The following is a 23,015-nucleotide window of genomic DNA, read 5'->3' as shown; positions in this document are numbered from 1 at the left end:
CTGCACGCCTCCTACCAGGGATAGAGCCGGCAACCCAGACATGTGCCCTGACCAGGAATGGAACTGGCAGCAACCTTTCAGTGCACAGGACAACACCCAGCCAGCTGAGCCACGCTGGCCAGGGCAGAGGTTTTCATTTTGAAGTTCAGTTTGTCTCTTTTTTTCTTTAGTTGATGATGCTCTGGTGTCATAGCTAAGACACACCACCACTTGGTGTAGCCAGGCAGGCGATGGTGGGAATGTCTGAGTCAGCCATTCTTAGTCTCTCTGGAGCACTGCTTTCTGCTTCCCTCACAGGCTACATCCATCACTTTCTGCATTCTGGCTTTTTGTACTTCTCTGCATAGGGGAGACCCTTCACATAGTTTACCCGCCCTTCCATTTCACAAAGCTAGCAGAAACAAACTAGGCCTTCCCAAAACCAGATTCCTGAGAGAAAAATCTGTTTGGCCAGTGTGGCTCATGTGTCTGCCTGCGTCAGTCAGCTGTGCCTGGGGTCGGGCAGTTATACAGAAAAATGTGCTGGGCTTCCACTGTGGCTGGAGGGGACAGGACTCGGAAGGGTTGGGGGCTTGAGCCAGGCAGACACTCCAAAGCCCATCTCCCATGTGAGGTTGTGTGACGGGCTGGCCCTGTCCCTTTCACGTGTCAGGCGACCTCCGGGTTTTTGACTTGGGCAGGAAAAAATCCAAGACACGAATCCAGGTGAAGCGAAAGTTTATTAAAAATTAGGACAGTGAGGCAAAGGAAGGGCCCTTAGCGACAGGTTCAGGGGTTAGCCTGGGATGAGCTGCTGCTGACCACTGCTCCCTGCTTGCAAATCTTGTGGGGACCCTTAGAGCTTAGGGTAAAGAAAGCAGAAGCACACGCCTCAGGAAAGAGGTGCCAGGGTGCTCAAACAAGAGCGCAAGCTGGTGTTCTTTGTCTGGAGGTTGTGTCTGTTTCCTTTAGGTGGGAGTTACAGGGCAGGGCCAACAGAATGTTCACTGGACTTCCAGGTGTGACCGTTAGCATGCTGATGTATTAAAATGAGCGTATAATGGAGTCTGGGGCCACTTTCCTGGTTCGTTTTCCTCCATCTTGCATTAGTCTGAATCTAACTGGTCCCTGACTGGTGATTTAAACCACCTGCTCTTAGGTCTCTTTGTTTGGGAGGACAGGGTCTTGTCATTTATCAGCGGGCAGTTAATTGCACAGTCCTGCTGGCCGGTGGTTCAGCCATTTGTCTCATTTCCTCATTGCACCTGCCAGGGAATTTTCCTAGTTTTTACTAACCTGCCTCGGCCGTACCAGAGTCCCTCAGGAGGGTCGGCATGTTGGGCTTTTAAGTAGAACAGTTTTGCCCTGGCCGGTGTGGCTCGGTGGGATGTCCATCATCCCATGTATCAAAAGGTCAGAGGTTTTAGTCCCCCATCAGGCACATGCGCAGGATTTGGGTTCCATCCCCAGTTGGGGTGTGCAGGTAGCAGCCAAATTGATGTTTCTCTGTTTCTCCCTCTTCCTTCCCCTCTTGCTCTCAAATCAATAAAAACATATTTTTTAAAAATGCTTTAAAAAAATAGCAGTTTTCCTCCAGCCAAGATAATAACCAGCTACGAGGTAGGAGAGACGCAGCTGGAAACAAAAGTTCATCTTTAGAATGGATAAAGCCGATGTTAGAAAATGTAGCATGCCGAAACCGGTTTGGCTCAGTGGATAGAGCGTCGGTCTGTGGACTGAAAGGTCCCAGGTTCGATTCCGGTCAAGGGCATGTACCTTGGTTGCGGGCACGTCCCCAGTGGGGGATGTGCAGGAGGCAGCTGGTCGATGTTTCTCTCTCATTGATGTTTCTAGCTTTCTATCCTTCTCCCTTCCTCTCTGTAAAAAAATCAATAAAATATATTAAAAAAAAAAAAGCAATCATAATTAAAAAAAAAAAAAAAGAAAATGTAGCAAATAAGTGTCGGCCAGTGGCTTGCCGATACTGAACCCTAGAACCAGGCAGGTTTACCTGTCCTTCCCACGAGGGGTTCCTTCTTTGAAACTTAGAGCAGGTAGGAGCAGATCCAAGTGTGGGCTTGCACAGAGGCAGGTAGCGCTCCTTCCGCTTCCTCTCCCAGACTCGCCTGTTGGATGTGCTGTTTGCTCAGCGCCAGGGAGAGGGCTGGAGTGTTAGTGGGGCTCCGTGCAGGGAGGGAGCTCGAGATGTGCTGAAGCTGTGTGCTCCTCAGCAGTGTGGATGGCCAAGTGGTCTGGCGCAGCGGTCGCCAACTGGTGGTCGTGAGGTCCGAAAGGTCGGCGACCACTGGCCTGGAGCACTCTCCCTGCGATGATGGAGATGAGATTTCCCATGTGGTGTTGGGCGTAGGGTGGGGGGTGAGGTTTAGTTCTGGAGAAACTGTGGTGGGAATCATGGGAATATTGCTGTAAAGAGAATACCGGCCCCCGACAGCAGTTGGATGGGGAGTCTCCCCAGGCTTCCATGGGGGGGGGGTGGTGGTCATTCATTGTAATCTGTTCTTGGGGGAGCAGGGTAAGGGAGCTTGAGGAAGAGTATGTTGTACACTGACATAGTAGTTACTTTCTGAGCTAAAGTCTTGAAAAAACACACATTATTGATGGATTTGAGAGAGAGGAAGGAAGAGTGAGAAACACCGATTTGTTGTTCCACTTATTTACGTATTCACTGGTTGATTCTTGTATGTGTCCTGACCGGTTGGTGGTGAACCTGCAACCTTGTTGTATTGGGATGACACTCTAACCCAGTGGTCGGCAAACTCATTAGTCAACAGAGCCAAATATCAACAGTACAACGATTGAAATTCCTTTTGAGAGCCAAGTTTTTTAAACTTAAACTTCGTCTAATGCCACTTCTTCAAAATAGACTCGCCCAGGCCGTATTTTGTGGAAGAGTCACACTCAAGGGGCCAAAGAGCTGCATGTGGCTCGCGAGCCGCAGTTTGCCGACCACGGCTCTAACCAACTGAGCTGCCCGGCCAGGGTTGAGCTAAGGTCTGATCACCTTTTAACCCTTTGCACTCGCTTGCTTTTTTCTCGATTCCTTTATTCTAATGCTAACCGTGTCGAGTCACACTCGACATCCGAGTACAAAAGGTTAACTTATATTAAAAAATTCCCATACAATTGTAGTCCAGACTGTTTCTGAAACTAACTGCCCTGTCACTTCAAACCTGTAGTCATGAATTTGGGGCTGATGGATGAGAGCTCCTGGGGCCCGGCTCTGCACGTGCTTGCCAAACCCTGGCCTTCCTGTGGGCCTGGGTGTGTGGTGAGCTGAGCTCTGTTTCCCAGGTTGTGTATGAGAGGTGTGAGAAGCTGCGGCCCACCCTGTTCCGGCTGGCGAGTGACACTGTGGACGATGACGACGCACTAGGTAACGGCTCTTTCTCTCGGCACAGGCGGCAGCCCAGGTGCAAGCAGGCGCGCTCCTTCCTGGTGTGCCTCTGTGGTGCCAGGAACAAGGCAGAATGGACTTTAGGGTTTATGGGGATGGGCTCAGGAAGGGCATGACCTAAGTCGACTTAGAACTGATTTCTAGAAGAATCTAGCCTTGAGCAAGAAATCAGTATCTGGTCTGAAATCATGGAAAGAGGAGGAAATTTACCTTGTAGATTTGGTGTGAGGGAGAGAAGACAGAGAAGGCAGTGCTGGTGGCCTGAGGAAAGGCTGGCCGCCCACAGAGGCCCAGCAGTGGCTGCCAGTGGTCCTGTTGGAGGTTCCCCCTCCTGGGGGCCTTCGGGGGCTGGGCAGGTACCCTAAGGAGTCAGGGTCGGGAGAGCGGAGCAATTTTTTTAATCCTCACCAAGGACATGCTTATTGATTTCAGAGAGAGGGAAAGTGTGGGAGAGAGAGAGAAACATCAGTGTGAGAGAAACATCACTCCATTGTACTTCCCCCCCCCCCCCCCCCCCGACTGGGATCGGACCTGCAACCTAGGTATGTGCCCTGACCAGGAATCGAACTGTGCAACCTTTTGATGTACAGGATGGTGCTCCAAGCAACTGAGCCACAAGGGCTAGGGCAGGAGAATGGAGAATTTTAGTACCTGAACACGGGTATTAAAACATTTTGTGGGGGGCTAGGGGGTCAATCGGAGGATAAGAACACATGTGTAATAGCTTAATCAATAAAGAAAGAAAAAAAAATCAACCCATTCTGGAAAAAAAACACACACAAAAAAACATTTTGTTTGCCCCGTTGGAGTGGCTCAGTGATTGAGTGTTGACTCATGAACCAGGAGGTCACGGTTCGATTTCTGGTCAGGGCACATGTACATGTTGCAGGCTTGATCCCATGTGGGGGGCGTGCAGAAGGTAGCTGATCAATGATTTTCTCTTATCATTGATGTTTCTCTCTCTCTCTCTCTCTCTCTCTCTCTCTCCACTCCCCCCCTTCCTTTCTCTCTCTGAAATCAATAAAAAATCCGAAACATTTTAGCCCTAACTAGTTTGGTTCAGTGGATAGAGCGTTGGCCTACAGACTGAAGGGTCCTGGGTTCGATTCCCATCAAGGGCACATGTCCGAGTTGCGGACTCAATCCCCAGTAGGAAGCATGCAGGAGGCAGCCAGTCAATGATACTCTCTCATCATTAATGTTTCTATCTCTGACTCCCTCTCTGAAATCAATAAGAAAACACACAGCCATATTTTAAAAATTTGTTTTTTATTGAAACCCGACAAACACATCAGAAAGGGGAATAGTAGAATAAATCCTATGTACTCTTCTATTGACAATGACCAAGACATGACCAGTCTTCCCATTTTGTTTCTTCTGTAACATACTTTCCCTCCACCCCCCATTCTATTTTGAAGCAAATTCCAAACATTTCAAAGTAATTAAATAGTCAGTGTTCAGAGTTCTCTGGCGTTTCCCTCTTTAACTATTTAACTACTTCTTTCTACTGTTTGCCCCCCCCCCCTTTTAAATAGTTCTAAACCAGACTCAAAAGAAAAACCATACTTTGAAATTGGTTGATATTTCTTTTCTTTTTTAAAAAAATATGTTGATTTCAGAGAGAGAGGAAAGGCGAGGGCTAAAGAGATGGAGACATTGGTGAGAGAGAAGCATGGATCGGCTGCCTCCTGCACATTCCCTACTGGGGATCAGGCCTGCAACCCGGAATTGATCTGGTGACTCTTGGTGCATGGGATGACAATCCACTGAGCCCCACCGGCCGGGCAGTTGATATTTCTTATCTTTTAATGGATAGCCCCCATTCTGTTCTTTTTTAAAAAATGTATTTTTATTGATTTCAGAGAAGAAGGGAGAGGGAGAGAGAGAAACATCAATATGAGAGAGAATCACTGATAGGCTGCCTCCTTCATGCCCCTTACTGAGGATTGAGCCCGAAACCCAGGCATGTGCCCTTGACCGGAATCGAACCCGGAACCATTCAGTCCGCAGGCCAATGCTCTATCCACTGAGCCAAACCAGGTAGGGCTGTCAAAAATGTGTCCTTTGACTTGCAGAGTTTGTTTTGGTCTCAGTTTCTGATGGCACCCCCCATGGTGTTTAGCATGAGTCTCTGTTCCTGAGATTCCTTATCAGTTGGGTCAGGGCCCTTGATCAGATTCAGGTTCAGTTGGGGTGGGCCGGGGGACAGGAATACTTCATAGTTGGTGTGCCAGGGGCCCGTGGTGTCTGGTTGTTGGCAGGAAGCAATGGGGTCCCTTCTGGGAAGTACCCTGCTGGCACTTGGCCTCCGCGGCCCCGGCCCTCTGCTCTCCTGTCTGTCCCCGGGAGCGATTTTCTCAGGTAAACCAGACCACGAGAGTCTCGTGTCGTTTTTGAAATCTGGGTGTATTTTATACTTTCAGGACATTTTAACTCGGACATTAAATTTTCATCAGGAATACTTGATCTATATTTAGATTTTAAAAGGGTAGATTCATGTAACTGTTTGTTCCCTACATACTTAAAAGCTTTTTACTCATTGAATAAAGCACCAAAAAATTCTCATAATATTCACATCCACATTGATAAAACAGCTTTCTGTTTTAATTTTAGATTAATTAAAATAAAGTTTTAGTTCCTTAGTTGATGGAGACATATTTCAGCGGTAGGCTATCATGTTGGACAGAACAAGCATAGAAAGTGAAAATATTTGGTTCCTCCTCTGTCATGAGAATGGAAGTGTAGGGGTTCAGGGATTAAGTGATTGGATCTGACAGAGGGGCCTAGTCACATGATTGGGAGAGATATGGATAACACCCCATCTGGCAGAGCAATGGGACATCTGCTTTGTGGAATGGCTTAAAAAGGACTACAGGCTGGCCAGCATAGCTCAGTGGTTGAGCGAAGACCTATGAATCAGGATATCACGGTTCAATTTCTGGTTAGGGCACATGCCTGGGTTGCAGGCTTGATCCTACACATCCCCAGTGTGGGGTGTGCAGGAGGCAGCTGGTCAATGATTCTCATCATTGATGTTTCTTTTCCTTTTAAAAAACAAATATATTTTTACTAGAAGCCCGGTGCACGAAATTTGTGCACTCGGGGGGTTCCCTCAGCCCAGCCTGCACCCTCTCACAATCTGGGAGCCCTTGGGGGATGTCTGACTGCTGGCTTAGGCCCGCTTCCCATGGGCCTAAGCTGTCAATTGGACATTCTTAGGAGAGGCTCCCATCACGCTGCTGCGCTCGCCAGCTGTGAGCCCGCCTCAGGGCCTCTGGCTGAGCAGCACTCCCCTATGAGAGCACACTAACCACCGGGGGGCAGCTCCTGCGTTCAGTGTCTGCCCCTGGTGGTCATTGTGTGTCATAGCGACCGGTCGTTCTGCCGTTCAGTCAATTTGCATATTAGCCTTTTATTATACAGGATTGATTTTAGGGAGGAAGAGAGATTGGAACATCAATGATGATAGAGAATCATTGATTGGCTGCCTCCTGCATGCCTCCTACTGGGGATGGAACCTGCAACCCAGGCATGTGCCCTTGACCAGAACCGAACCCGGGACCTTTCAGTTCATAGGCTGATGGTCTGTCCATTGAGTCAAGCTGGCTAGGGCTCATCACTGATGTTTCTCTCCCTTTCCTTTCCTCTCTGTAATCAATAAAGAAATATATTTGGAAAAAAAAGACTGTGGTTATTGGTAGCCAAACTTGGGGACTCTGATTTTTCTCTCATTCTCCAGCGGAGATTCTCCAGGCAAACGACCTCCTCACCCAGGGAGTTCTGCTGTACAAACAGGTGATGGAGGGCCGCGTCATCTTTGGGAACACAGTGACCAGCACAGCAGGAGACACACCTGTCTCCACAGGTATGTGCAGAGAGCCTCTCTGTACCCTCTGCCTTGGAGCAGCCTCAGATCCCAGGAAAGAGATGATCCGCAGAATATCCTGGGCTATGACGTGGAAATGAGAAAACTCTCCCTCTGTCTTTCCTCTGAGAACTGCCGCATGTGTCGTGATGGACTGACTGGCAGGCTGGACCCCAGCTTTGGCTAGACACAGAAGCAGATGGCTGTATTGCGCCCAGGTGTAGACTCTTTCTCATGCGTGCTTACTTATGGGAACTGGAGACCAAAAAGATGATCTTCAGTGGTTCCTGATGCCTGCTAGCTGCATCAGAGTCACCTGGACTCTGGTTAAAATGCAGATTCTCAGGTCCCTGGCCTGGGCTTTCTCAGTCAGGATGGCTTAGAGCTAGGTGGGGTGTGTGCATGTTTATCAAGCCCTGCAGCTGTTTCTGGTTGGCTGTGGTCGGGAGCCTCGGAGGGGCTCTGAGCTAGAGAAGCCAGCTGGCTGTGTCCAGGCTGAATGGACCACCAGAGGACGACTGGCTGCTGGCGGGAAGGCAGTCCTCTGGCTCCTCATTCCAGGCCCTACGCAGGCTCTCTGCCAAGCCCTCCACTTGAGGTGGAAGGTGTTGGGTGTTGAGGGTGGGGTGCTGTGATGTCTTGACTGGAGGAGGCCCGAGGGAAGCTGGCGGCTTTAAGTGGAGACTTTGCTCTCACTCTGAATGAAGAGCCTCCTCAATCCGTTCTCTAGTCTTGCAGAGTCCAGCAGCCTGCCTGAGGAGCTGCCTGATTGACTTGGAGCTGGACAGTGGGTCTGAGCAGGCTGTGCCTGGGGCGCCGTCTCTGCTTCATCAGGACCTGGCAGCCTTAGGTGAGGGAGTGGTTTGGGGAGCAGGCAAGAATGGTCCTGGCTCCTTGGGGAGTGGGTAGGCTGGGTCCCTTGGAGGGAATGTGCCTGTTTTTAGAGGGAAGTGGGTATACTGGGAAGCTCAGAGCGGTCCTCTTTGCACTTAGTCTCAGGTTCACCGTGGGTGCGGTGAATGCCTGTGTGTTCTTTGCTTTGGGCTTTCTAAGTGCCATGGAAAGGGTGGACGTGGTGCCGCTCTCCCTCCTGGCAGGATGAGTGACTGGTGTGCATCTCCCTCTGTTCCTCCCTTGTAGGAATCAGTGATGCTCCAGTTACCAGCAAGGTAAGGAGGCTCTTCCCAGGGCCCGCGGGGGAGTGGAGGGACAGAGCTGCCGAGGGGAGGGGCTCGCTTGGGGTGCTTTAGACTTGGAGGCCAAAGCCTCTTCCTCGGTCTGCTGTCTGGTGGCAGCCCCCCAGGGCACATGTCCTCGTCTCCTCCTCGTGCCTGCTTCTCTTTGGGAGTGCCTGGGCTCTGCTCTTGCCCTCCTGCCTCAGGCAGTGTGATCAGCCCGGTATGCAGTAGCTTTGGTGGGTCAGGAGAGCTGTGCCGCGTGTCACCGTAGCTAGTGGTCATCCATACCCTGGCCTCATACTAGCTGTTCCTGGTTTGGCAGGTTGCCGGGCAGAGTTGCTGTAAGGAAAAGAGGAATCCTGCAAGCACACTGCAGGGTGGCGGTGTTCAGAGCCCGTCAGCAGAGAGGAGCGTGCTGGACCTCCTCTCCCCACAGCCACCTTCTGGCGCCCTGTGAGTCGTGTGGGCAGGGGAGGGAGAGGAGGGCTCCTTGCATGAGGGCTGGGGTGACCCTCGAAGACAGGCAGAGACGGCGCTCTGCAGAGGCTTCTTTGCTTCCCTCTTCCTCCTTTTCCTCCCATCCCAAGTGAGGAAAGGACACCCTTGGCCAAGGGCTCTGGAGAGGGTTTGTTTAAGCAGCAATAGCAGTGTGTAATGATGTTTTTGTTGTGTGTAGGTTGAGGGTTGTTGTTTTTTTTCTGATTTTTATATAACTAGAGGCCCGATGCATGAAATTCATACACGAGTAGGCCTTCCTTCCCCTGGCTGCCGACACTGGCTTTCCTCCGGCACCTGGGACCTGAGCTTCCCTCTGGCCGCCAGCAGGCACCTGGGACCCAGGCTTCCCTTGCAGCCCCAGCTTTGTCCAGAAGGTCGTCCGGAAGGATGTCTGGTCTAATTAGCATATTAAACTTTTATTATTGTAGATTTGAAGTTAAGTAAAATTTTATCACTAGAGAAAGAGTTAGTAAAGAAAATACCAAACATCAACTCCTAAAGTCAATGTTGAATGCTACTTCTTTGTTTTTTTTCTATACATGTAGAAATGTGTTATTGTCACTTATTTTTATACAGATGGGGTCATAATTTATAAACTGTACTCCAATGTGCATTTTTTCATATCACATTTTATCTTTGATATTGTGTGCCTGTCAGTTTATATAGTTATATAATGACTCATATATGCTCATATATGTGTATTTAATCATTTCCCTCTTGTGGATTTTCCATAGCTTCCAATTTGGAGGCACTTGGGGCAGTGGTTATAGTACAGGTTTCCTTAAACAGAGGCACTCCGAGCTATGAATGGGAACACATTTCCTGAGACCCTGCCCCTTTGCCTCTGGAAATATTAGCAGTTTGCCTTCTCTCAGCAGCCTGAGTGCCATGACCCTGATGGAGAGAGACCACTGGGCTCTGGTGGCAGGGATGTGCGGGAGGGGCTTCTTTCCAGTTCTCTCATCACTCCACAGGGGCCAGTCATCATTATTTTTAGGGGTTACTTCTGTCTGGACTTTAGTTTTCCAAAAATGTTTCAGTTTGTGTTGCAAATGGACAACATCGTCAAGAAGTGTGAATGAAGTGGTGCCTGAACCTGTGACCATCTTCCCGGCTTCCGTCCCGCTGGGTATCACATGTGGGAAACAGCCTGGCTGAGCTGCCTGTGGTCAGGCCGCCTGATAGCCACATCGGTTACTTTATTATTAGCTTATTGGATCCTCATTATGTCACACATTCCACTGAGTACTTTCCAGGCATTTGCTCGTTTAATTCTAACAACCCTCAGAGAACTGAGGCCTAGGTTACATTACTAGTCTAAAGTCACATACCTCTAGTCCACCTGGTGTGGCTCAGAGGTTGAGCATCCACTTAATGAACCAGGAGGTCACTGCTCAATTCTGGTCAGGACACATGCCCTGGGTTGTGATTCCCAGAGGGGGGTCTGCAGGAGGCAGCCAATCCATGATTCTCTCTCATCATTGATGTTTCTATCTCTCCCTCTTCCTTCCTCTCTGAAATCAGTAAAGTGTAAAAAAAAAAAAGTCACATACCTCTAAAACACACACACGTACTCACATATACATATATGTGTTTTTTTTTCTTTTTCCCCCTTTCTTATCTTGTTCTTCAGAAAGCCTAGTCACAGATTCCTGGAATTCTTGCTTGTCTTGATATTTTTTATATTTCTTTGTAGGAATTATATTCCACAGAAAAATATCCCCAAGGAAGTGCCACCAGGTACTAAGTCCTCTCCAGGTTGGTCCTGGGAGGCTGGCCCATTGGCTTCGTCTTCCTCTTCTCAGAATACACCTCTGGCTCAAGTGTTTGTCCCTTTGGAGTCTGTTAAGCCCAGTAAGTGCAGTTTCACCTTTTTTTTTTCTTCCTTCTATTAGATGCCCAGCTTTATCCCATGAGAAGGTGGTGGTAGAGGTTTTGCCTTGGGGCAGAGGATAAGGAGGTGGTTTCACATCTCTTAGCTAATATTTTCCTTAACTAGAGGCCTGATGCATGAAGATTCATGCAAGAATGGACCTTCCTTCCCCTAGCTGCCGCACCACTTTTGCTCCGGCCTGGAGCCGCCTTTCCACCTTCCCACGCTGCCCAGAGGCTCAGAGTAGCTGGGGTGGTGCGGAACACCTGCATCATCGCCATGGCAACGATGCAAGCGTCCTGCCCCTGGCCGCTCAGTGCCTGTGTATGCAAATTAACCTGACATCTTTGTTAGGTTAATTTGCATACCCACTCCTGATCCGCTGGTGGGTGTCGCGAATGTACGGTCAATTTGCATCTTTCTCTTTTATTAGTGTAGATTTCTCTGTCTTGGGGTGGATGCTGTGAAGGATATTGGCAGGTGGAATTTAACTAGGGGGATTGAATCTGCTTAGGGACTTGATGTTCATTCATTTGGAATCAAGAAGGGAATGTTCAGTGTGGCTTGAAATAATTCAGAAGAGGTGGAATGAGAAGGAAATGAAGGAATTGATTGGTGATTCTCTTCCTCTAGGGATCTTCTAACAGCGGTCGCCAACCTGTGCTCCGTGGACCACTGGTGGTCCGTGAGGTCCGAAAGGTTGGCGACCGCTGCTCTATAAGGCAGGGAAGTAGATTAATATCTTTACCCACTTACAAAGTAAACTGCAGGCCCACTCAGTGAGGTGACTGCCTATGGGCAGCACTAGTATGTGAGCAGGAAACAGCTGAGCTTTAGATCTGAGGCCTGGCCCTGTTCTCTGGCATAGGGCCTGCTGTGGCTATGGTGAGGTCAGACTGCAGAGGGCCCTGGAACCAGGCAGAGAAGTTAAACAGTCAGTGAGCAGGGGGAGCCCTTTGCACAGTTACTTTGTTAAATTTTGATTTAAAAACAATCTGTGTTCCACGTTAGTTGCCTGGTTTTGATAATTGTACTGTAGTTTTATAAAACGTTAACATTTGAGCAAGCTGAGTGAAGGGTATATGGGAATTTTTTGTTAGCTTTACAACTTTTTACAAATCTGAAATTATTATGTCCTGGCCAGGTAGCTCAGTTGGTTTGAACATAGTCCTGATCTGCCAAGGTTGTGGGTTCAAACCACCAGTCAGGGCAGGTACAAGAATCAACTACTGAATACATAAATAAGTGAAACAACAAATTGATGTTTCTCTCTTTCTCTCCTTCTCTCCCTCTCTAAAAAAATCAGCTAAAAAAACTCAAATTATTACAAAACAAAGTAAAAAATAAAATTAACCCTTTGCTCTCGCTTGCTTTTTTCTCGATTCCTTTATTCTAATGCTAACCGTGTCGAGTCACACTCGACATCCGAGTGCAAAAGGTTAAAAGCAAAAACGTATCTTCAATATAGAAATTTTAGAAAAGGTAGAATAAACCAGAAAATTAAAATCATCTGTGCGATTATCACCCAGAGATGAAAGTTTTGTTAATGTATTAATGTATTTTCTTGTTTTATCCATGTACATATTTACATATGTATATATATTTTTAAGTTAGCACCATAATATAGTGTTTTAATCCTGCTTTATTTACTATTATAAGCAATAGCATTTTTTCATGTCCTTAACTGTTCTCCAGAACCTGGCTTTTTAAAAATGAATTCATACATAATATTATTAAACAGATGTACCATAGCTCATTTATTTAATTCCTTTTAAATATATTTTATTGATTTTTTACAGAGAGGAAAGGAGAGGGACAGAGAGCTAGAAACATCGATGAGAGAGAAACATCGACCAGCTGCCTCTTGCACACCCCCTACCGGAGATGTGCCTGCAACCAATGTACATGCCCTTGACCGGAATCGAACCTGGGACCTTTCAGTCCTCAGACCGACGCTCTATCCACTGAGCCAAACCGGTTTTGGCTATTTAATTCCTTTTAAAAAAATATTTTTATTGATTTCAGAGAAGAAGGGAGAGGGAGAGGAGATACAAGCATCAGTGATGAGAGAATCATCAATAGGCTGCATCCTGCATGCTGCCCACTGGGGCTCAAGCCTGCAACTCGGGCATATGCCCTGACTGGGAATTGAACCATAACCTCCTGGCTCATAGGTCGATGCTCAACCACTGAGCAACACTGGCTGGGCCTATTCTATTCCTTTCTGAAAGATAACTGTTTCCTGTTTAAAACAGTGCTACAGTGAACATCTTTGTACACCTACATTTTAATTTTGTTATTTTTTAAGTTTTTAAAAAATTAAGAGAGAGCGAGAGAGAGAGACATCAACTTACTGTCCACTTATTTATGCATTCATTGGTTGATTCTTGGATGTGCCCTGACCTTGGCGTATTGAGATGATGCTCTAACCAACTGAGCTACCTGGCCAGCGCCTGGGGGCCTGGACACCTATTTTTTAAAAAACTTCCCTGGTTATTTCAGTTGGATATATTCTTTTTTGTTGTTGTTAATCCTCACCTCAGGATATTTTTTCCATTGATTTTTTTTTAGAGAGTGTGGGAGGGAGAGAGAGAGAGAGAGAAACATTGATGTGAGAAACCCCAACCAGGTTTATGCCCTTGAGCAGTACTCAAACCCACCACCCTTGAGTGTGTGAGCTGATACTCTAACCACTGAGAACACTGGCCAGGGCTGAATTGGATGTATTCTTTTCTAAAAAAAAATTTTTTGTGTGTGTGTTTATTTTACATCTCATTGCATTTTTTATTTTTAATTATTATTTTTAAAATCTTTATTGTTCAAAGTATTGCATATGTCCCCTTCCCCCGCCCCCCATTATCCCCTTCAACCTGCCACTGCCCCCTCCCCTTGCCCCAGGCTGTTATATACATACCAAGTCTTTGGTTGATTACCTCCCATCCACCCACCCTCCCCCGTCTTTCCTCTGAGATTCTGCATTCTGCTCCATGCTTCCATGTTTCTGGATCCTCTCTGTTCATCAGTTTATTTTGTTAATTAGATTCCACATATGAGTGAGATCATGTGGTACTTACCTTTCTCTGACTGACTTAGCATGATATTCTCCATGTCCCTCCATGCTGGATATATTATTTTTTAAAAATATATTTTAATGATTTTTAAAGAGGGGAAGGGAGGGGAATAGACAGTTAGAAACATCAATGAGAGGGAAACATCCATCAGCTGCCTCCTGCACAACCCCTACTGGGGATGTGCCTGCAACCAAGGTACATGCCCTTGACTGGAATCAAACCCTGTACCCTTCAGTTTACAGGCCGACGCTCCATTCACTGAGCCAAACCGGTTAGGGCTGGATATATTCTTAAAAGTAGAAATGCTGGCCCTAGCTGGTTTTGCTCAATGGGTAGAGTGTCGGCCTTCGGACCAAAGGGTCCTGGCTTCGATTCCGGTCAAGGGCACATACCTTGGTTGCAGGCTCCTCCCCAGCCCAGGCATTGGTTGGGGCTCATGCAGGAGGCATCCAATTGATGTGTTTCTCTCTGTCTTTCCCTCTCTCTTACACTCCCTAAAAATCAATGGAAAAATATCCTCGGGTGAGGATTAACAATAAATAAATACATACATACATACATACATACATACATGTAGAAACCTGGGTGTAGACAATTAAACATTTTTGATCTGCATTGTCAAAGCTCCCTTCTAGAAAAGTTGCTTTAACTCCATACTCAACCACAATCCCTTATAGGTATTCTCAGTCTTTTGAATCTTTGGCAAGTTTCATTATTAAATACTAGAGGCCCAGTGCACGGGATTCATGCACCGGTGGGGGCAGGGACTGTGGGGATTGGCCTGCTGTGGGAGCGCTGCTCATTCTGGTCAGCCGAGCGACTGTGGACCTGCCTTCTGAGCAACTGCTCCCTGGTCCGGCACCTTCCTTGGAGCCGGAGCACTCGCCTCTCCAGGGGACCCAGTCTGGGCTGGGCCCAGGGACAATAGCACTGAGAGGCGGCGGAGTAGGCCTCAGTCCCGCAGTGGCCACGAACCTGCCTCCCAGCTTCTGGCGTCAGCTCTGAGCCTGGTGGCAGCGGAGGTACTACACAGCCTGTGGGCATGTGGAGGAGGCAGCTGGGAGTGAGGAGGAGGCACAGCCCGGGTTCCTGCCCGTTGGCCTGGGGTTCGCAGCGGGAGCAGCTGCTCATCCTGGTCAGCTGAGTGGTGCTCCCCCTGTGGGAGCACACTGACCCCCAGGGGCAGCTCCTGCATTGAGTGTCTGCCCCCTGGTGGTCAGTGCATGTCATAGTGGCTGGATGACCAGTCGTTCTGGTTGTTCCGCCGTTCGGTTACTGGGCTTTTATTTTATAGGATATTTTTTAACTGTTTTTAAAAAAATTCTTTTATTGATATTTTAGCGAGAGGGGGAAAGAGAGAGAGAGAGAAACATCAATGTGAGAGAGAAACATTGATCAGCTGCCTCCTATACGCCCCGTTCTAGGGATTGAGCCCACAACCTGGGCATATGCCTTGACTGGAATCGAACTGGTGACCTTTTGGTGCATAGGCCGACACTTAACTAACAGCCACATGGGCCAGAGCTTTTGAAGTGTATTTTTATATTTGCATTTTGATAAGTGATGGTTGGCATGAGACAAAGATTCATTAAAATTTTTTTCAAGATAATTAGCCAGGTGTCTGCCATTTATTAAATATATGTTCTTAACATGTTAAGTTCTCACATTTGGATCTGTTCTGCATGCTTTGTTTTATACCACTTTGTGCTATCTGAGTATTTGTTAATGCAAATAACTATCTCTCTCTCTCTCTCTCTCTCTCGCTCTCGCTCTCGCTCTCGCTCTCACTCTTGCTCTCTTTTTTCCTATGGTTAGTCTCATGTTTTTGTTTTTCCCACCAAATGAGATGTAGAACCATTTCCTAGCAACATTAAAACATTTCCTTTAGGATTTCTGTTGGAATGCCATTAAACTTGTTAATTGGAAGAGATCTGCTATCTGTATAGTTTTTCCAAGTTAAATATGGGGGGCGGGGGTGTAGTCATATATAAGAGACCAGAAGAAAACAGGCCCAGATGTTAGCAGTGCTTATTTCTGGGTAGAATTAAGGATGTTTATTTTTTCCACCTAAGGCTGTATTTTTAAAAAATGTTGTTCTTTGATATCCTGTATTTTCTATAGTGTTCATACATTATATTAATCATAATCATATCTCCGTTTCAAAAAGTTCTTACTTTTAAAAACACCTGGTAATGTGCTTAGGGTGGTTGGATGGTGGGAGAGGTCAGTGTGGAGGGTCATCGGCATCCAACTAGAAGCCGTAGGACTTGGCTCTCGGCAGTGCCGAGGCCAATCCCAGAGCTGCTCTGACCGGAGGAGCGCCAGCATTCGGTGGGAAGGGGCACGTCTCCTCCGGGCTTGGCTGTCTGGATATTACAGCGGCACTAACGTTTCTCGGTTCGGCTCTTTACCAGGCAGCCTGCCTCCGATCATCGTGTACGACCGCAATGGATTCCGGATTCTGCTCCACTTTTCCCAGACGGGGGCCCCTGGCCACCCCGAGGTGCAGGTGCTCCTGCTGACCATGATGAGCACTGCCACCCAGCCTGTCTGGGACATCATGTTTCAGGTGGCCGTGCCAAAGGTGAGCCATTCACTGGGCAGATCCTTTGAGTTTGTCATTTCCGAGCACCAGATCCATTATCTCTGTTATGTGGAAGGATAGAATCTTCACTCAAAGTAGCTGAAGGTACCGGCCAGCGTGGCTCAGGGGTTGAGCATCGACCTAGGAACCAGGAGGTCATGGTTCGATTACTGGTCAGGGCACATGCCCAGGTTGCGGGCTCGATCCCCAGTGTCGGGTGTGCTGGAGGCAGCTGATCAGTGATTCTCTTTCATGATTGAAATCAATAAAAGTATATTTAAAAAAAAAGTAGTTGAAGGTAAAATGGGGACTTTATTGGCTCATTCTACTGGTGATTCCTGATGTCTGGGCCCAGGTAGGTTCTTAGAGGATTCCTTAGGAACCTGTCTCTTCCCTCTCCTGACTGCTTTCCTGTTGGGAGTCTGTTCTCTGACAGACTCTTCACAAAGCAGGAAAACGGTGCCAGCAGCTCTAGAATCACCTGGTTCCTAACTCTTGTATCTCAGAAAGAAACCCTCCTATGTGTACACCTGAAACTAATACAAAATAGTTTTGAATGTAAACTGTAATTGGAAAATTTATTTATTGATTGATTTTTAGTTTTTTTTTGTCAGTCCTCACCAGAGGATATTTTTCCATTGATTTTTAGAGAGAGTGGAAGGGAGGAGGAGGAGGAGGAGAGAGAGAGAGAGAAACGTCGATGTGAGAGAGACATATCGATTGGTTACCTCCTGCACAGGCCCCCACCAGGGATGGGGATCGAGCCTGCAACTGAGGTACATGCCCTTGACTGGAATCAAACCCAGGACCCTTCAGTCCGCAGGTGGACGCTCTGTCCACTGAGCCAAACCGGCTAGTGGTCAGCAAACTCATTAGTTAACGGAGCCAAATGTCAATAGTACAACGATTGAAATTTCTTTTGAGAGCCAAATTTTTTAAACTTAAATTTCTTCTAACACCACTTCTTCAAAATAGACTCGCCCAGGCCGTGGTATTTATTTATTTTTAAAATAATTCACCAATCTTTTTTTTTTTAAATATATTTTATTGATTTTTTACAGAGAGGAAGGGAGAGGGATAGAGAGTTAGAAACATCGATGAGAGAGAAACATCGACCAGCTGCCTCCTGCACACCGCCCACTGGGGATGTGCCCGCAACCAAGGTACATGCCCTGACTGGAATCGAACCTGGGACCCTTCAGTCCGCAGGCCGATGCTCTATCCACTGAGCCAAACCGGTTTCGGCCAGGCCGTGGTATTTTGTGGAAGAGCCACACTCAAGGGGCCAAAGAGCCGCATGTGGCTTGCGAGCCGCAGTTTGCCGACCACAGGGCTAGGGATATAATTGAAAATTTTTAAAAAACTTTTTTAAAAGATAAATGAATATGGAAGAGAAAAAAAAAAGAAGTAAGAACCGGTCTGGCTCAGTGGATAGAGCGTCAGCCTGCGGACTGAAAGGTCCCAGGTTCGATTCTGGTCAAGGGCATGTACCTTGGTTGCGGGCACATCTCCAGTGGGGAGTGTGCAAGAGGCAGCTGATCGATGTTTCTCTCATTGATGTTTCTAACTATCCCTCTCTCTTCTTCTCTGTAAAAAATCAATAAAAAATATATATATTAAAAAAACAAACAAACAAACAAAAAAACGTGGATGGGATTGGCACTATGGTGTTCCTTGTGTGCCTTGGCCATTAGTGTTCAGGGATATGAGGTACTTGGGTCAATTTGGATATTAGGTCCACCCCTTTACAAGAGGAGTGGGCCCCACAGATTAACGGCCGCTAGAATCACAAAAGATAGGGAAGGAGCATGTCCTGAAAGGGAAGATTCAAGGCAGACAAAAGTAAATACACATTTTTAAAAATATAATATATATTTTATTGATTTTTTACAGAGAGGAAGGGAGAGGTCTAGATAGAGAGTTAGAAACATCGATGAGAGAGAATCATTGATCAGCTGCCTCCTGCACACCCCCTATTGGGGATGTTCCCGCAACCAAGGTACATGCCCCCGACCAGAATTGAACCTGGGACCTTCCAGTCCGCAGGCCGACGCTCTATCCACTGAGCCAAACCGGTTTCGGCCATTTTTTTTTTTTTTTTAAAGAAGTCAGACACCAAAGTTGACATGTGCCCGCAACCAAGGTACATGCCCTTGACCGGAATCGAACCTGGGACCTTTCATTCCGCAGGCCGACGCTCTATCCACTGAGCCAAATTGGTTAGGGCAAAGGACACATTTTCTTAAATTTTTTAATTTTTACGGATTTGAGAGCAAGAGAGAAACATTGATTTATTGTTCTACTTATTGATGCATTCATTGGTTGATTCTTGTATGTTCCCTGACCAGGGCTTGAATCCTCAACCTTGGGGTATCAGGACGATGTTCTAACCAACTGAGCTACCTGGCCAGGGCTAAGATACATTAAAAAAGATATATTTTTATTGATTTCAGAGAAGAAGGGAGAGGGGGAGAGAGAAACATCAGTGATGAGAATCATTGATTGGCTGCCTCCTGCATGCCCCCTGCTGGGGATTGAGCCCACAACCTGGGCATGTGCCCTTGACCGGAATTGAACCTGAGACCTTTCAGTCCACAGGTCAATGCTCTATCCACTGAGCCAAACCAGCTAGGGCCCAAGATCCATTTTCTAATCCTCATGGTGATCATGTGGGGCATGTGTTATTGTTACTTCTGTTTTATAAGTTATTGTTCTAAGGCTTGGAAAGGTTAAATATTTACCCAAAGTGAAATAGCTAGTGAGAGCCGGAGTTGGAGTTCAACTCCAGATGTGCCCGCGCTCTGCATGTGCCCTCCGAAGCCGAGGATTGACACACATGTCAGACACGTTCTGCGTGTGGGAGGAACCGTCTTTTGAATCCTGTCATTAGTTGGTGGGGTGCAGGTCAAGCTCTCCTGTTCACCTGATCCCTTATTAAAGCTGTCATTTACTAGAAATGAGTTACATGTTGGATCTCCCCCATCCTCGTAGTCAATGAGAGTGAAACTGCAGCCAGCATCCAGCTCCCAGCTCCCAGCGTTCAGTCCTTTGATGCCTCCAGCCGTGATCTCTCAGATGCTGCTGCTTGACAATCCACACAAGGTATGTTCTGGTGTGTTTAACAGCAGGGAGGTGGTGTGGTAGGTGGAGAGAGGCATGTTGAAGTCTTCCTCTGTTCCCTGCTAGAGTGTGTTTTCCTTTGGGGCTTATTGAAAGAAGCCCCGTGACCAGATTGTCATGGCTGGGAACCAAGGGAGTGACCAACTCTCCTGTTACATGGCGTCCTCTGAAAGGGTGAGGCCTGTCTGTCGTCCTCAGCTGGGCTCTTAGCAGTGGGCCAGCTCAGGATTGCACAAGGGTGGGATGAAGGGCTTGAATCCCAGGCTGTGGACCTGGCTCCTCTTGTGTTGTAGTCCCCCGGGGTCTAGGCCAGGGTGTCACGGTGTGAAGCCCTCACCTGGTCGAATTAATAGGCATGCACTGTTGCTTGGTGACTACTGCATGGGAAAGGCTTTTACTTTGTGCTGTTCTCTCTGTCGCTCCTCACTAATTTATCTTCTATCTTTGCCCAGGAGCCAATCCGGTTACGGTATAAGCTGACATTCAACCAGGGCGGACAGCCTTTCAGCGAAGTAGGAGAAGTGAAAGACTTTCCAGACCTGGCAGTCTTGGGTGCAGCCTAACTTTTCTCAAGACACACCCTGCCATTCAAGTGTAGGCAGTGTTCCTTGTGCTGTCTAGATGGGACTGATCACAGGGACCGAGTGCAGAGTGCCAGAGTGCTGCCCTGATGCAGCCTCCAGATGCCAGCCCCTGGCTTGTTTTGTACTGTGTGTGTGTGTGTGCGCGCGCGCGCGCGCGCGCACGGCTGTACGGGGTTCATGGGAGGGTGGAACAGAACTTGGATGTGGGCAGTATGGGAAGTGCAGAAGCATTTCTGCAACCACCTGCTACGAGCATATCTGTTTCTGTCTGTTTGGACACTGGTCTCCCTGCCTCAGGCGGGACGTTTTATAGCCAAAGCTGTTGTTTTTGTGTATTGCCTTTTCACTCATCCACTCTGTGCCTTGTCAGCCTTTGAAAGTCTTGGTTGCTCCCAGGTTGCTGCTCTCAGGGACCTTAAAGGGACCCAGTGGGTCTTGGGGCAGAGAGTGTCTTCTGGGGCACTCTTTCAAGAGAGACCTTGCCTCCATTTCCACTAGAGGATGCTGCTGGCACGTGTTCCGAAGATCTTCTACATGGAACGCGTGTCGCACTGTTTTCCCGGCGAGAGGCTGCACCGACCAGAGGACCACACTTGGGGGCCAATCCTGTTCTTCACCGCTGTGCCTTAGAATCTCCCACAGCTGGACCTCAGGGCAGAGGGGAATGCAGATCCCAGGCCTCGTTCAGGCCTTGGGTTCCATGGGTTGTGCAGCCTGTCTGGGCCCTTACTCAGGACCCTCATCTCCATCCTGTCTCCACAGGCATGTACTCAGAGCCTATGTGGCACAGTGCCAGTCATTGTACATCGGAGCTAGCAGGCTCCCCCTCGTCTGTTGCCTTCGCAACCCAAGATGAACTGTGATGCAAATAGATCTGAAAAGAGCTTAGCAGTGATTTAATGGTGACTAAACACAGAAAGTCACTGAATAAATACCTGTGTAGCAAATATACTTTGTGGAGTTTTGAGTAGGTAGGAGGTGCAAAGCCCATTGCAGTCAGAGATGATCGGCCCAAAGGGAACTGGCCTCTATTGAGGACGGAAGGAAGACTTCATGAGGGATCAGGGGCCTTAGTGGCTTCAGGGAAGACACAAGCCCCTGGGTCTGAACAGTGCTGGGAAAGAGATGTGGATTTCTGTTAGATTCACGGTTCAGAGGAAAATCCAGGTGTACAATTAATACTTAGTACCCACTCTGTGCTTGATTAACAAGTCCTGCGTGGCCTGGTGGGTGGGCGAAGAAAGCTGACCCTGCTGATGGCCTGAAGAAGGACTGAAGTCCCAGCAGCTTACCTGTGTGGGTAGGATTCTACCTCAGAAACTGCAAGGCTGTGTTTGGGGCTTTTTATCACAAAATGTGGCATTCTAGCCTGCTCTTTCAACATCTCCATCTAGTTGGAAATCTGCCAACACTGATTGGTGGGGAAAGGTGCTATAAAAGATCAAGGCATGCTAATTTTTAAGCAAATGAGAAAACTCATAAAACGAATGATGGGATGATTTCTTCATTTGGCATAATGCACATAAGATTCATTTTAATCTAAAGTTACTTTTATGCTCACATGCTCGGTATAGCTTTTATAGACTCTAGCTATTTCACCGTCTATAATGACAATGGCAGCCTAGGAAGAACTGCCATCAAAGTCTGTGAATGAGACATTGTTCAGAGGTGAACTGCGTCTGACCTCTGCTGCGGTGGTGCTCTGCTTAGGGGGTGGTGGACAGGATGGGGGCGGGGGGTGGCAGTCCTGAATGTGCCCCTGGTTTATGTTATCAGTGCCTTCTAGTTACCAAGTTCAGTGGCCACTTCAAGCTCAGTCCTTATCCTCTTATTCACTCAAGTATTTGACCAGCTACTATGAGGCAGACCCTGTTGTAGGCCCTGCGGATACAGCCCCACCAGAGTCCCTACCTTTCCTCATCTTCTGTTCTCGTGGGGAGAGAAGAAGCCATATTCCCCGGTGGAGGAGGTCAGTATTTTCCTGTTCTGAACTCCTGGAGTCCTGCTCACCCCAGTTCTTGACCCACCTCTGACTGTCCCACTCTGTCCCTGAAGTGTTTCTCCAGGGTGTAGTCCTCAGTTCTTTTCTAATCCTGTGGGCGGTTCACCTCTGGATGGGTCCTAGACCTCCGGCTCAAGCTTCCACCTTCTTGCTGACGTCAGATCCATGTTTCAAGCCAGCAGTGGGTCTCTCTATCTAGAGGTTCCACTGTTGCCTCAAACTCCAAATGTTTTGAATGAAACCCAACCTCCTCCCTGTTTCCACCTATATTTTCTTTTTCTTTTTTTTCTTTTTTTTTACTATTTGTTTTTAAATCCTCACTGGAAGATATTTTCCCATTGTTTTTAGATATAGTGGAAGGGGGGGAGGGGTTGGAGAGAAACATCAGTGTGAGAGAGACACATCAATTGGTTGCCTCCCCCACGCACCCCAAATGGGACTGGGGAATGAACCTGCAACCCAGGTATGAGCCCTTGACCAGGAAAGGAACTGTGACCCTTTGGTGAGTGGGCTGGCACTAACCACTGAGACCCCTGGCCAGGACTAAATTTTCTATTTGGAAGTCTATGAGCCCTCATGGACCCTTCATTCCTGCTCCATCCATTCCACTTGGTACTCTTGTCTCGAGTCTTTATTTCTAAATACCACCACATCTTGCTCTCCCTGCATTCACATTAGTTGCTTACCTCTCTGAGTCATGGTACTTGCTATCACCAGAATTCTCTAACAAATCTGGGTACTTGATCCCTTGCTGGAAAATTTCTGAGTGGTTCTTAAAGCCTGAAAAGCCTATGCAATCAAATTCAAGTTGCTTACACTAGCATTCCCCCACACTGTGTGCCCTGC

At 47.7% G+C, this 23,015-nt stretch overlaps 1 protein-coding gene across 4 annotated transcripts in view; it reads left to right on the top strand.

The window, feature by feature from the left end:
* GGA2 (golgi associated, gamma adaptin ear containing, ARF binding protein 2) overlaps nt 1-21,114 on the top strand; it is a 48,981-nt gene extending 27,867 nt beyond the window's left edge. For 2 of the 4 annotated variants that reach the window (XM_054714426.1, XM_054714429.1), the window contains 9 exons: nt 3,292-3,373; nt 7,134-7,259; nt 7,990-8,109; nt 8,400-8,428; nt 8,760-8,890; nt 10,632-10,789; nt 16,294-16,463; nt 19,455-19,565; nt 20,036-21,114. In XM_054714426.1, coding sequence (XP_054570401.1) covers nt 3,292-3,373; nt 7,134-7,259; nt 7,990-8,109; nt 8,400-8,428; nt 8,760-8,890; nt 10,632-10,789; nt 16,294-16,463; nt 19,455-19,565; nt 20,036-20,146 — 1,038 coding nt within the window. In that variant the 3' untranslated portion in view covers nt 20,147-21,114. The remainder of the gene's footprint in view (nt 1-3,291; nt 3,374-7,133; nt 7,260-7,989; nt 8,110-8,399; nt 8,429-8,759; nt 8,891-10,631; nt 10,790-16,293; nt 16,464-19,454; nt 19,566-20,035) is intronic. The other 2 variants (XM_054714427.1, XM_054714428.1) reach the window with 2 other exon arrangements.
* Nucleotides 21,115-23,015: the final 1,901 nt, after the last annotated feature.

This window comes from Eptesicus fuscus, chromosome 4 (genome assembly GCF_027574615.1).
Source record: "Eptesicus fuscus isolate TK198812 chromosome 4, DD_ASM_mEF_20220401, whole genome shotgun sequence".
NCBI lineage: Eukaryota > Metazoa > Chordata > Mammalia > Chiroptera > Vespertilionidae > Eptesicus > Eptesicus fuscus.
The sequence above is the reverse complement of the archived record's forward strand: the minus strand, read 5'-3'. Positions and strand labels throughout refer to the sequence as shown.